Genomic DNA, 13,466 nt, shown 5'->3' on the forward strand with positions numbered 1-13,466 from the left:
GCTTTGAGCAAGTTAAATTATGAGGCTGTAGAATGCACTACCAGAGTTGATGATTGAAGCAGAGACTGTGGCCTGGAATTTCTTCAGAGCTGCTCGTACATAAACGGGGTTTCCACCTCACTTCCAGTGACGGTAGGTGGTTGAAGGAAACAGATTAGTTGAGCCGAACGGCCTGTTCCCATCTGTTTAAGTGAGTATGCCATTTGCCAGCAAAACTTATCTATCTATCTGGGCTATTCCCAATCTCCAATTGTTTCTTGTGCCATTCCTGTTTTGAACCAGAGCAGCAGTTTTCAACATCACAGCTGACTGAATTGTTAAACAATTCCATTGCCACATGTTGGCTGGTTGAATAGTCTCTGACAGAAGTTTTGGGGGAGAAATTTGGCATGTTAGAGCCTCCTGTTAGCGCCTGGGGGGGGACGCTAATTGGTTTGCCTGCGGGGCACAGTGAATCCATCACCGCACGCGAGATTCACCCGGGATTTAACGTTGGTGCTAACATTTAGCACCTAGGCCTTAGCAGCTCCCAGATCAATGACTTTGGAACTCCCCCTTAACAGCCCAGATGCAAAATTAACGTTTGCCCCCTGCCTTAACGCCTGGCCTGAACAACAGCAGGAAGAGGAGGCGTGATGCATTCGGATGGCTGCTGTAGGAATGGTATTTAAAGGGATCAACACCCGGTTTCATTTTAGTGGCCAATCAATGCTGCCTTCGCAGGTTCACATAGCGAAACAGCCGGTTTCAGTGAGTTAAACGTTTGTTACTTTCAGGAGTGTTCTGCCTGCTAAAAATTTGTCAATTTCATTCTGCTAAGATTTAGAAGTCCTACACTTGGTTACGTTAATGGGGGCTATATTGGCACTCGACCTCGCCCTCCAGCATCAATGTCAGAGACAGTGGAGGCAGAGACAAACATTGGAAAATATGGCCAGAGGGAGGAGGGGCAACAGGGTTCTCAACAGGAGGCCTTACCCTCCCAGGGTATTCTGGAAGCACTTCTCCTACATAAATTTAACTGAGGGGCAGTGTCTTAGAAGGCTCCGCTACACCAAGGAGATGGTCACAGAGCTCTGCCACCTCCTGCAGCCAGACCTCGAGCCTCAGATCAGAGGCTCTCTCAGTGGCAGTCAAGGTCGCCGTCGCTCTCAATTTCTACGCCAGCGGATCCTTCCAGTCTACAGCAGGAGACATAGCTAACATCTCACAGTTCGCCGTCCATTGCTGCATCCGGGAGGTCACAGAGGCTCTCTACAGAAGGAGAAGGGACTACATTTCCTTCCCCCATCACCAGAGAGAAGCAGGACGAGCGTGCATGTGGTTTTGCCAGGATAGCGGGCTTCCCCATGGTGCAGGGCGCCACTGACTGCACCCACATCGCTTTGCGGTCACCCCGTAACAATCCCGCAAAGACTACCACTCACTTAATGTCCAGTTGGTGTGTGACCACAGACAGTGAATCCTCAATGCCTGCTATCCTGGTAGCAGCCACAATGCCTTCATCCTGCGCCAGACTGGTGTGCCAGCACTCTTCCAGCCACCACATCAAGCTCGCGGCTGGCTAGTCGGAGACAAGGGGCTGGATTTTGTGAATGGAGATGTGCTGGGTCCCTTTTCGTCGTGGTGTGCTGCATGCTGCACAACTTGCCCATCATGAGGGCCCAGCCATTGGCGCCAGGCATAGCGGGACCACCTCAGGAGGAGGAAGAGGGAGAGGAGGAGGATGAGGAAGAGGAATAGGAGGAGCAACAGCAGCAAGGGTGGAGGCAGCCACTCAATCGGCCTTCTGGAAGGGCGGACTGTGCTCGTCTCATCAGACTGCGGTTCCAATAAATCCTACCCCACATCCCGGTTGCTCACCACATCCCCATCATTCCATCCATTTTGCATGCCATATCACAGCGCAAAGCTGAAATGAGAGACAGCACAAATTCTGCAAAATTCCATTAATAAATTTATTGTGGCGGTACCACTGGTTGTACCTTACATAAATATATACATAATTCCCTTTAACTTACCTTACTGTATGTATAACTTACTTGTTGGGGCCGTTGCCCCTTTAACTTACCTGTTGGGGCCATTGCCCCTTTAAGACGCGCCCTAGCGCGCTGACGTCACGTCACGTAAGACGTGATGTGCGTGCGCCGGCACAGCCCGGCCTAGCGTCTTCGGCCTCAACGGCCAGCCGACAGGAGCGACGCGATCTTCCGCTCCTGCAGCAAGCACAGCCCGGCCTTGCGACTTCGGCCTCAACGGCCAGCGACGCAATGACACGCATCACGAGACGCCCTAAGCGTGGGAAACGCGAACGTGATGACGTCACAACACAAACGCGATGACGTCATCACGCTCCCCACAGGACTGCGAACTCAGTCCTCGTGGAGTCCCCGCTGGGACAAGACCTACACCACGGTGCTCCTACAGTCAGCCATCTTACCTGCTATCTTACCTGCTGTAATTAGCCTGTTCCTGTAAATAAACAACTTATTTATAGTTCGTCGAAGTCAAACTCTCTTATTTAGTGGCGATCTACACGAACCGCTACATTATCAACTTTCAGTAAACACATATATACAATATTAACTAATCACCAATACGATAGCAAAATACTGCGGATGCTGGAAATCTGAAATAACAACAGAAAAAGCTGGAAAAACTCAGCAGGCCAGGCAACATCCGTGGAGAGAGAAACTAATCACCCTTGTGCAAACCCTTACTTCCCCTCTTTACAATCCCTTTTTCTAATCTACTGCTCCTACGTAGTCTGTTCCCAGTGGCTGCAGCAGGGCTGGTGGAAGGCTGCTGAGTGTCGGTGCCAGAGACTACAGATGGCCTTGCAGGACGCCCTCGAACAACTCTGAGCCTGGAAGGCCTGGCTGTACATTGCATCACCTCAGGCTGGGCGGCGGCAGTCTGGCCTGGCTGGATGAAAGGCAGCGACAAGTGCAATGGTGGAGTGGCAATGGTGGAAGCAGGAATGCTGTTATTCTGAGAGAGGATAGCAGGTTCCTGCTCGACTGACACATTGCCATTCTCCCAGGGCAGCACCTCAGCATCCCTACCAATCTGCAGGAGCACAGATTGCTGGCCTGCTGCGACACCGTGAGATACCCAGTGGACTGTGGTGGACCCAGCAACGATGGCAGCAGTCAGAGCTTGCATGGCATCAAGCTGAGATTGCATGAGAGCAGTCTGAGACTCGATGACAGCAACCATTGACTGCACTTCAGCACTAAGACATTGCGCGGCTTCCGCCTGTGTGGCAATGGATGCTGCCACATCGGCCATGACACGCAGCATGAGGTCTGGGCCCCCACGGTCTCTCAGGGAGTGCACCATCCTTTGCAGACTGCCAAAGATGGGCTCCATGGTGTGCACAGAACTCTGTGCAATGTTGGAGGTGGACTCCTCTATGCTCCTTACGAATGCCGACTGGCTCTTGGGCACCCTTGCCATTGCACCTATCATCTTGGTGTGCATGCCCATCACCCTTCTTCTGAATGCCTCCCCATCGAGGTCCTCATCGGAGTTGTGTGCAGCAGAACTCGCACGCGAACTCGCCCTCCGGGGAGCTGGCTCCCGAGCTACCCTTTCCCACTGGCCTTGCTGCAGCCTGCTCATCCCCGGTGCATCACCCAGTGCAGACCCCTCTACTAAACTTGCCTCTAAAGATCGCGTAGTGCCAGTATTTGAAGTGGTGCCTGCGGGTGAGACATGCAGTGATGCAGTGCTTTCTTCCTCCTCCTCTTCTCCCGCCTCACTCTCACTGGGAGGCTCAGGGACAGGCTGGTCAGCCGATTGCTGATTACCTGAAAGCATAAAGGCACAAGACTCACGTTAAGAACGTAAGAAATAGGAGGAGGAGTAGGCCATATGGGGGAGAAATTCGGTATCGGCCCATTTGGGGCGCAATTAATCGGCCGGGCGCAAAGTTTAGCGCCTGGCACTAATTATCGCCTCCGACTGCAAACTTGGTTTCTATTGCCCCTGGAGGTGATTGGAGCGCTAAATCAGGCGCTACACACCTCTCTTAAGGCGCTAACACTGAGGACGAGGCGCTACCTCAGACATAAGGACAGTGGTAAGAAAGGATCTTGGCTGGAAGATCAGGGAGTAGAATCAGTATGGGTGGAGATAAGAAATAACAAAGGGCAGAAAGCACTGGTGAGAGTAGTTAATAGGCCCCCTAACAGTAGCTATACCATTGAACAGAGTATTAATCAAGAAATAATAGGAGCTTGTAACAAAGATAATGGAATAATCGTGGGGGTCTTTACTCTTCATATAGACTGGGCAAATCAAATTAGTAAAGGAGTTCATGGAATGCATGCGAGACAATTTCCAGGAACAATACACTATTGAACCAGCCAGGGAACAAGCTATTTTAGATCTTGTATTGTGTTTTTTTAATTTGTTCCTGGGATGTGGGCGTCGCTGGCAAGGCCAGCATTTACTGCCCATCCCTAATTGCCCTTGAGAAGGTGTAATGAGACAGGGTTAATTAGTAATCTCATAGTAAAGGATCCTCTGGGGAAGAGTGTTCACAATATGATAGAATTCACACTGAGTTTGAGAGTGACATAATCAAATCCGAAACTAGAGTCTTAAACTTAAATGAAGCCAATTACATAGGTATGAGGAGCAAGTTGGCTAAGGTAAATTGGGAAATTAGACTAAAAGGTATGACAGTAGATAAGCAGTGGCAAACATTTAAAAGAAATATTCCAAAATTCTCAACAAATATACATTCCACTGAGAAATAAAACTCCACGGGGAAAAAGATTTATCCGTGGCTAACTAATGAAATTCAGGTTAGTATTAGATTAAAAGAGGCTTATAATGTTCCCAAGAATATTAGTAAGCCTGAGGATTGGGAGAGTTTTAGAAACCAGCAAAGGATGACCAAAAATTGATTAAAAGGGAGAAAATAGAATGAGAGTAAACTGGGAAGAAATATAAAAACAGATTGCAAGAGTTTCTATGAGTATATAAAAAGGAAGAAAGTAGCAAAAGTACACATTGGTCCCTTAGAGGCTGAGACGGGAGAAAATAGAATGCAGAATAAGGAAATGACAGAGATTTTAAACAAATATATTGCATCTATCTTCACAGTAGAAGACACAAAAAGCATACCAAAAATTGTGGAGAACCAAGGGGCTAATGAGAGTGAGGAACTTAAAGTAATTAAGATCAGTAAAAAAAAGTACGAGAGAAAATAATGGGACTAAAAGCCGACAAATCCCCTGGAAATTATGGCCTACATCCTAGTGTTCTACTGCAGAGATAGTGGATGCATTGGTTGTGATCTTCCAAAATACCCTAGATTCTAGAACGGTCCCAGCGGAAGGTAGCAAATGTAACCCCGCTAATCAAGAAAGGAGGAAGAGAGAAAACAGGGAACTATGGGCCAGTTAGCCTGACATCAGTCGTCAGGAAAACGCTGGAATCCATTATTAAGGAAGTGGTAACAGGACACTTAGAAATCATAATATGATTAGGCGGAGTCAACATGGTTTTATGAAAGGGAAATCATGTTTAACAAATTTATTAGAGTTTTTTGAGGATGTAACTAGCAGGGTAGATAAAGGGGAACCAGTGGATGTAGTATATTTGGATTTCCAAAAGGCATTTGATAAGGTGCACATAAAAGATTGTTATGCAAGATAAGGGCTCATGGGGTTGGGGGTAATATATTAGCATGGCTTGAGGATTGATTAACGGACAGAAAACAGAGAGTAGGGATAAAAGGGTTACTTTCAGGTTGGCAGGCTATAACTAGTGGGGTGCCGCAAGGATCAGTGCTTGGGCCTCAGCTATTTACAATCTATACTAATGACTTATACTGAAGGGACCGAGTGTAATATATCCAAGTTTGCTGATGATACAAAGCTAGGTGGGAAAGTAAGCTGTGAGGAGGACACAACGAGCCTGCAAAGGGATATTGACAAGTTAAGTAAGTGGGCAATAAGGTGATAGATGGAGTATAATGTGGGGAAATGTGAGGTTATTCACTTTGGTAGGAAGAAAAGAAAAACAGAATATTTTTTAAATGGTGAGAAACTATTAAATGTTGGTGTTCAGAGAGATTTAGGTGTCCTGATAAAGGAAACACAGGGGCCAGAATTTTCCGGAGTGGTAGTGGGCACGATCAGTGGCGGGTCGGGTGGGAAAGTTGTTATTTTTGACAGCGGGTCGGGAACCCATTGTCATCCCGCCCCCACGTGCCTTTTCCCCAGGCGTGTCTGTCATTGTGGACCCGATCCGACCGGCAGCAGCGGGCAACCCAATTGAGATGATTTAACAGTTAGTTGTCAGACCCTTAACAGGCTTTTTTAACTTACTTTTTAAATTTAACTGCATGGCTAAGGCAACCACATTGCTCAGGAAGCATGTCTGTCAACCTGAGGCGGGAATTCCGTAGCCATTGCTCCAGCTGATTACTTGACAGCATCAAATGTTCAGTAAAAGCTCCCACCTGACAGATGATCACTTTCCTCAGGCTGAAGCTGTTGCTCAGTCCATTTCCCGCACAGATTCTGTAGCTTGCAAGTCTTTCCAGCAAAGTCTCCATCGAGTCCCACCTCATTGGAAGAACACTCTCACCATTGACAGAATGCTTTTGTCATCTGTACTTCACCTGCCATCTATTCCATCAACATGGGTGCCGTTATACTGTCTCACCTTAGTCCTCAGAATCTGACCACAATGAGCCCAACACCAGCAGCACCAAGCACACTAGCAGCACCAATAACACCAACCTTCTGCGCAATCATCTGATGCTACACAGGACAGAGGGCATCAGCACCTAAGCACATTCCTGCCCGGGAGGCCAGGGATGGCCTCATCATGGCCAGATTTAGTTAACTTTACACTGTACACCCATATGGCTGCCATATGATGCACCAGCTTGGCACCACCCCAAACCTACACCATAAAGCATCCCTACAATGACCAAGCCATTCCTTTCACACTCATCACCATTGCGAGGGGTACCGTTGTCTCACCATTCACTGCAACTCACTAAGCCACTTCCAAAGGTGCACACAAATCTGTCCAAGAATGCAGTGTTGAAAATAAAGATTTTGGGCTCAATTTTAACTCAGCCGTCAGGCGGGCTTTGAGGTGTGTGGGGGGTTAAAAATCACAAAACCTGGGGGTCGGGACCCCCCCCCGGCCTGGTTCCCGACACCTAGCCATTTTAACCCAGGTGTGTCTGATGGTCCCGCAACAGGCGGGACTGGTCTTTAGGGCCCTTAAACAACACTCATTGGCCTTTATAATCCCATTTTAACAGGCCCTTGCCTGTTTAACCCTTTTCCCATGTAAAACACGCCTGGTGGGGATCACGCCTGTGAAGCCTGGCGTGAGCACTATTGGCTTGCTGACTATCAGCTGCAGGTCAACCATTAAAGAGGATATTTGATCAGTCATCATTTGCAGGTGGCAGGACTTTGTTGTCTCAGGCCTGGAGCAACTTTTACCAGGCTTAACCACTACCTGTGGAAGGTTGGAGCCTCACAGACTTCTCCAGTGTGACCTCCTGCGAAACCCCTCTCGCCACCCTCACTCAGCGCTTCCTCAACTGAGGCATCTACCAGAAGCATGGGAGGCCTTTTTTTCCCTTCCCTTCTTGGCATTAGAGGACCTCCAGTCCCATTCGCGAAATGACACACGCCACAACTGCAGAAGTTGCCATCAGAATTTTTATGCCAGACAAACAACTGATGGCATTTTTACAAAATACACATTTCACCCAAGTGACTACCCTTGTGACTGTTTGTGCTTTATTTTCCTCTTATGCATGCTCCTATGTAGTGGTTCCCCTGTGGCTTCAGCAGATGTGGAGGCCCCTTGCTCACTTTCCTGCTGCTCCTGTCTCGACACCTTTGGCGGGCGTCCTCTGGGGTGGCGAGCCTATGAGGGCTCGTCAGCAGTCTGCTGCTCCTGCGGCTGTGCAAGAGTTGAGATGTCTATCTCAGTTGGGTGTGGACTCTGGCGGGGCTCTGACTGAGGGCTCTGCAGTGGCATGGAAATGTGAGCGCTTGGAGAGGAGCCCCCACTTCCTTGAGGTCTGCCACCAACCTCCCTCTCATGGGTCAGGTCCCCCTCAGTGCCTGCAAGTCGCTTGAGAGCACCTTGCTGCACATCAGGGGGGCCATGGGGACCCGTATCTGCAATGGCAGTCCTACTCAGAAGGACTTCCATGAAGGTCTCGGTTCTCTGTTCAATAGATGCCCACCGCTCCTCAAGAGATGTCATTCTATTCTGAACATTCACCATGTTTTCCATGCCCTGGTGACTTATCACCTCCATGGCCGTAGCCCTCCTCTCCTCTACCGTAGCCCTCCTCTCCTCTACTGTAGCCATCCTCTCCTCTACGGTAGCCAGCCTTACCATGGAGGCAGCAATCATTTCCACGTAGGTAGCCATCCTTTCCGTGTTGATGCATTCATGTGCCACTGACTCCACAAAGGCTCTGCTCATGTTCACTATGGACTCCTCCATTCGCTCCACACTCGCAGCGACCCTGGAGACAAAACCTGCCAGAGACTCCTGCATTTGTGCATGGAGTTCCAGCATCTCTGATCTTACGGATGGACCCAGAGGCAGAGGGTCGACATGCAGAGTCCTGCACCCTCCGACGAGGACTCTCCACTGCTGTCCCTGTCTCCACAATCTGCTGATGCTCACTTGTGAGCTGTGATACACCAGGTGACAACTCTATGTCCCGAAGGTCCCACCGAGGTGTAAGTGTCTGCGCTGGTGCTGGGTGCACTTATTTCTGCTGACGCTGCGCCCTCAGAGGTTGCAGATTCCTGAGGAGTCTGGCATCTCAGGCTCTTCCTCCTGCACACTGGGGACGGGGGCACTCGATGGTACTGTGGGGAAGTCAAGGAAAAAGTTAGGTGTGATGCCAAGGTTACATGCACATTGCATTTTGCAGATGATCATAAGTCCATATGATGTAGCTTCAGAATCATTATCAGCGACTCATGCAATGCCAATGAGATGGAAAACTATTCTGTCACCAGCTTGCGGGGATGCACCTGTCTGTCCTTCCCCAACTTCTGCATCTCCGTCAGCCCCGACAATCTCCAGGACAGCTTCCTCCCAGGGGGTGAGCTGGGCTAATGAGGGCGGCCCTCCTCCTGTCCTGGCTCGCTCTCTCCTGTTGTGAGCTCTCTTTTCCTGCAATGAGGGAGACAAGTGGAGGTTGAGTGAGAATGAAGGAGTGAGTGCAGAGATTGCATAGCATAGATACTTAGAAGGGGACAAAGATGGAGTGAGGTTGCAAGACCAAGGGCTCTCCTTGTGTGTTGTCAGTTGTGTTCAAAGCATCAGGGTGAGAGGGAGTGGGAGGGCTGCATGGTGGAATAGTTATGTGAATGTGAGCATAGAGTGAGAGGGAATGGGTAAGGGTGCATGGATGTGAGTGTCTAGTGGGATATGGAGGAAGAGATCGCTAAAGCTGAGTGCTGGTGAGGAAAGGCAATGAGGATCAGATTGAGGGTGATGGAAACTTCATACAGTACTTACTTTTCCAGTGTGATGAAGGTCATGGAATCTTTTCCTGCACTGCATCCAGGTGCGCCGTGTGAGCCCCAAGGAGTTGACTTCACCAGCCACCTGTAGCCACACAGCCTTGGTCTGACTGGGAGGCCTCTTCCTCCCTGAAGAAGGGAACAGGACCTCCCTGTGGGCCCTAGCACCATCCAGCAATGCCTGGAGTGAAGCCTCATCAGATTTGGGGGCAGCTCTTGCCCTCCCGCTGGCCGTTGCTCCTGCAGGCTCCTGTGCCATCTTAATGGTGAAGTTTGGAAGCCTGCAGAAGAAGCATGGCTTGCTGTGGACCTTAAAAGCAGCAGCAATGATGACGTCATATTCTGCGACTTTCTGACTGGAAATACTCAATTGCCAAGGCTTCCCACATGCTGGAAATCAATTGGCCAATTGAGTTAAAATTGCATTAATCTCACAGACCCATTTAGATTTGTGTGGGAAACACTAAATTCGGGGAACCCGTCAATTCCCCGCACCCGAGTTAAAATCGACCCCTTTATGTTTGACACCACATTTACGAAACTTTTCATAAATTTTAGATAAAACATCCAAGTGGCTACCCTTGTGTGTTGTTAGTTGGTATGATTGCGCTAGGATGAGGGTGAGTGTGAGGGGTGGCTAGTGAGATGGGAATGTGATAATATAGATAGAGAGAGAGGGATGGGTGGAGGTGCAAGGTATGTTGGTGTGAGTAAGCATGTGCAGGAGTAGGGTAGGGAAGGTAGAGTGATAGGGATGTGATGAGAGGCACAGCAGGATGAGGTTGAGTGTGGCTTTGTACTAACGTTTCGTGATCTAATGAGATCATTGAAACGTTTGCGGCACTGCACCCAGGTCCTCCTGACCACATCCCTGCTTGTGACCTCTGCTGCAATCCGCAAACAGGCTGTTTTGGTCTCCTGGGGCGGTCTCTTCCGCCCATCGGAAGGGAAGAGGATCTCCCTGCGTGCTCTGACTCCCTCTATAAGCACATGGTGAGAGTAATCGGAGAACCTGGGTGCAGCCTTCTGCCTCTGTGCAGTCATTGCAGCACTCCAATGCTGTAGTACACTGACAGCACTATGTTAGATTAAACGTCAAATCTAATGTGGCCATGGCCCCTTTAAAGAACCCGGCTGAAAACGCATCATGAATGATGTCACCAGGCCCGTTCCATTTAATTGGGCCGGGTAACGTGCTGGACAGGCTTAATAGGCCCTATTAACGTAAGTTAGTTTTCAGCAGTGGGATGGAGCTAGCAGCAGGGTCGTAACCCGCCATGGCCACCGGACCTGCCGAGGTAGGCAAAATTCCGGCCAGAGAGGTAGCATGCAGGTACAACATGCCATTAGGAAGGCAAATGGCATGTTGGCCTTTATTGCAAGGGGTTTGGAGTATAAGAGTAAAGAAGTCTTGCTACAACTGTAAAGGGCTTTGGTGAGACCACACCTGGAGTACTGTGCACAGCTTTGTTCTCCTTATCGGAGGGAGGATATACTTGCCTTAGAGGCGGTGCAACAAAGGTTCACTAAATTCATTTGTAGGGATGAGAGGGTTGTCCTATAAGGAGAGATTGAGTAGGTTCAAACTGGGATTCTGGCCCAGACCCCCAAAGATTCCAAAATAATTTTTTTAATATATTTCAACGCGGCCCTCTTACAAATGCCGTGTGGAAATACATTAAAAATAAATTACGTTACAAGGGGAGCTGCTGTGTTTTCAGAAGAGGACCCACCACCCTCCCAGAACAGACAAATCATGCCATATCTTCCAGTGGGGCAAGGCAAAAGCCCAAGATGTGCCCTAATCGTACAGGTGCCCGCCAGCCCCATGCAAATTTGGTGAGATTCCCCCAAACCCCACATAATCTGGCAGGGTCCGCACTGGAGAGCACCAGCGGGCATGATCCCGGCAGGATCACAGCCCATGAAATTTTGGGGCCAGTGTCTTCTAACCTCATGATTACTAACTCCAGTAAATATTCAAATTCAATTTTCTTACTAGTGCTGTATACAGAGTACACACAAGCGCTGTTGTTACGATGGAAATCCACAAGTTTACTCCAGTGACTGAAAAAGAGACAATTGAAAAAAAGTTAATTATTTAAATGCTAATTGATTAGAATTTGCTATCATTGGAAAGTTAAAAGTAGCAGTAATGCAACCACTCTATATGAATGCCACAAATTTGCAAAAACTGTACCACAATTTAAAAATCCAGCTTTGTTGGCAGCAATTTCTTACATGCAATCAAGATGCTCATATTAACAAATGGAATCTGCCAGCAGGGCCGCAAGTTCGGCCAGGGTCAGGATACACCAGTCCCAGCCTAAAGTCAGAGTTCCTGATTGGCCTGTTGGGAGCACAGCTTCCACACACCCTAAACATAGCCATTGGCATAAAGGATGGGGAGGCCAGAGCAGGGATTCGCTAAATCAGTGTTCCTGGCCTTCAGAGAAACCCTTTATAGCACCAGTGGAGGTACAACCTGTGAGACCAGGAGTACCTATCTGGCATATGGTGAAGCACCTTGGGACATTTTACTACGTTAAAGGCACTATATAAATGCAAGTTGCTGTTGAAATAATTTTTTTAAAATTATTTTAAAGCAGCAGTAATGTTCTGCTCCAAGTGGGGCCCATACCGCCCCCCCGCCTCACCAAGTCTGGCACACTAAGGCTTCTTCAGCTTCGTTCAGTCGCAAATGTGACCCTGAGCTTCCGGTCGCCTGTCATCTTAATTCTCCGCCCCACTCCCACTCTGATCTCTCTGTCCTTGGCCTCCTACACTATTCTAATGAAGCTCAACGGAAGCTCAAGAAACAGCACCACATCTTTCCATTAGGCAATTTACAGCTTTCTGGACTCAACATTGAGTTCAACAATTTCAGATCATAACCATCGCTCCCAACTGTTGGTAATGATTCTGCTATTGCTATTTACACCTTCTCCAAACCCATATTTTGTTTCTTTACTTGTCCCATTACCATCCCTTTTTGCCTTGCACCATCATCCCTTTTTTCATTTAATCTCTCCTACCTTCCACCCTCTCACAGGCCTTCCCTTTTGTCCTTTCTTCCCCGGCCCCCTTTCCCTACCTCTGTACTTGCTTAAAAACTGTTACATCTCCAACATTTTCCAGTTCTGATGAAAGGTAATCGACCTGAAACGTTAACTTTGTTTCTCTCCACAGATGTTGCCTGACCTGCTGAGTATTTCCAGCATTTTCTCTTTTTATACTAGTTACTGTATAAAGGTACAATCACATTAAAAATTACTGCAAGTTAAAAAATAACACCCCTCCCCAAAAAATCATACATTTATACACAGTATATGCTTAACCAACATCAATATTTTAACATTTTAACAAAAAAATATTAAGATGTCTAAAAATGTTAAGACAACAAATCTAAAGGTGCTGCATCTGAATGCACAAAGCATTCATAATAAGCTAGACAAATTAACAGCGCAAATAGATGTAAATGAATAAAATATAATTGCGATTACGGAGACATGGCTGCAGGATCACCAAGGCTGGGAGCTGAATATCCAAGGATATTCGATATTTAGGAAGGACAAGCAAAAAGGAAAAGCAGGAGGGGTGGCGTTATTAGTGAAGGATGAAATTGATGGGAGTTGTCTATAGGCCTCCAAACAGTAGTGGTAATAATGTAGGGGACGGCATCAAACAGAAATGCATGTAACAAGGGTACGACAGTAATCATGGGTGACTTTAATCTACATATAGACTGGCCAAACCAAATTAGCAATAATACTGTGGAGAATGTAAGAGATGGTTTTTTAGACCAGTACGTTGAGGAGCCAACTAGGGAACAGGCTATCCTAGATTGGGTATTGTGCAACGAGAAGGGGTTAATTAATAATCTTGCTGTGCGGGATCCTTTAGGGAAGAGTGACCATAACA

The 13,466-nt window shown here is 48.0% G+C and overlaps 1 protein-coding gene across 3 annotated transcripts in view; it reads right to left on the reverse strand.

Moving 5' to 3' along the window:
• LOC147102962 (sodium-coupled monocarboxylate transporter 1-like) overlaps positions 1-13,466 on the reverse strand; it is a 163,276-nt gene that overhangs the window by 110,841 nt on the left and 38,969 nt on the right. For all 3 annotated transcript variants that reach the window (XM_085963948.1, XM_085963949.1, XM_085963950.1), the window contains one exon: positions 11,545-11,612. In XM_085963948.1, the coding sequence (XP_085820074.1) occupies positions 11,545-11,612 (68 nt within the window). The remainder of the gene's footprint in view (positions 1-11,544; positions 11,613-13,466) is intronic.

Source organism: Somniosus microcephalus, chromosome 21 (genome assembly GCF_052327205.1).
Source record: "Somniosus microcephalus isolate GS21.2 chromosome 21, FLI_Smic_1.0, whole genome shotgun sequence".
In the NCBI taxonomy this organism is placed as follows: Eukaryota; Metazoa; Chordata; class Chondrichthyes; order Squaliformes; family Somniosidae; genus Somniosus; species Somniosus microcephalus.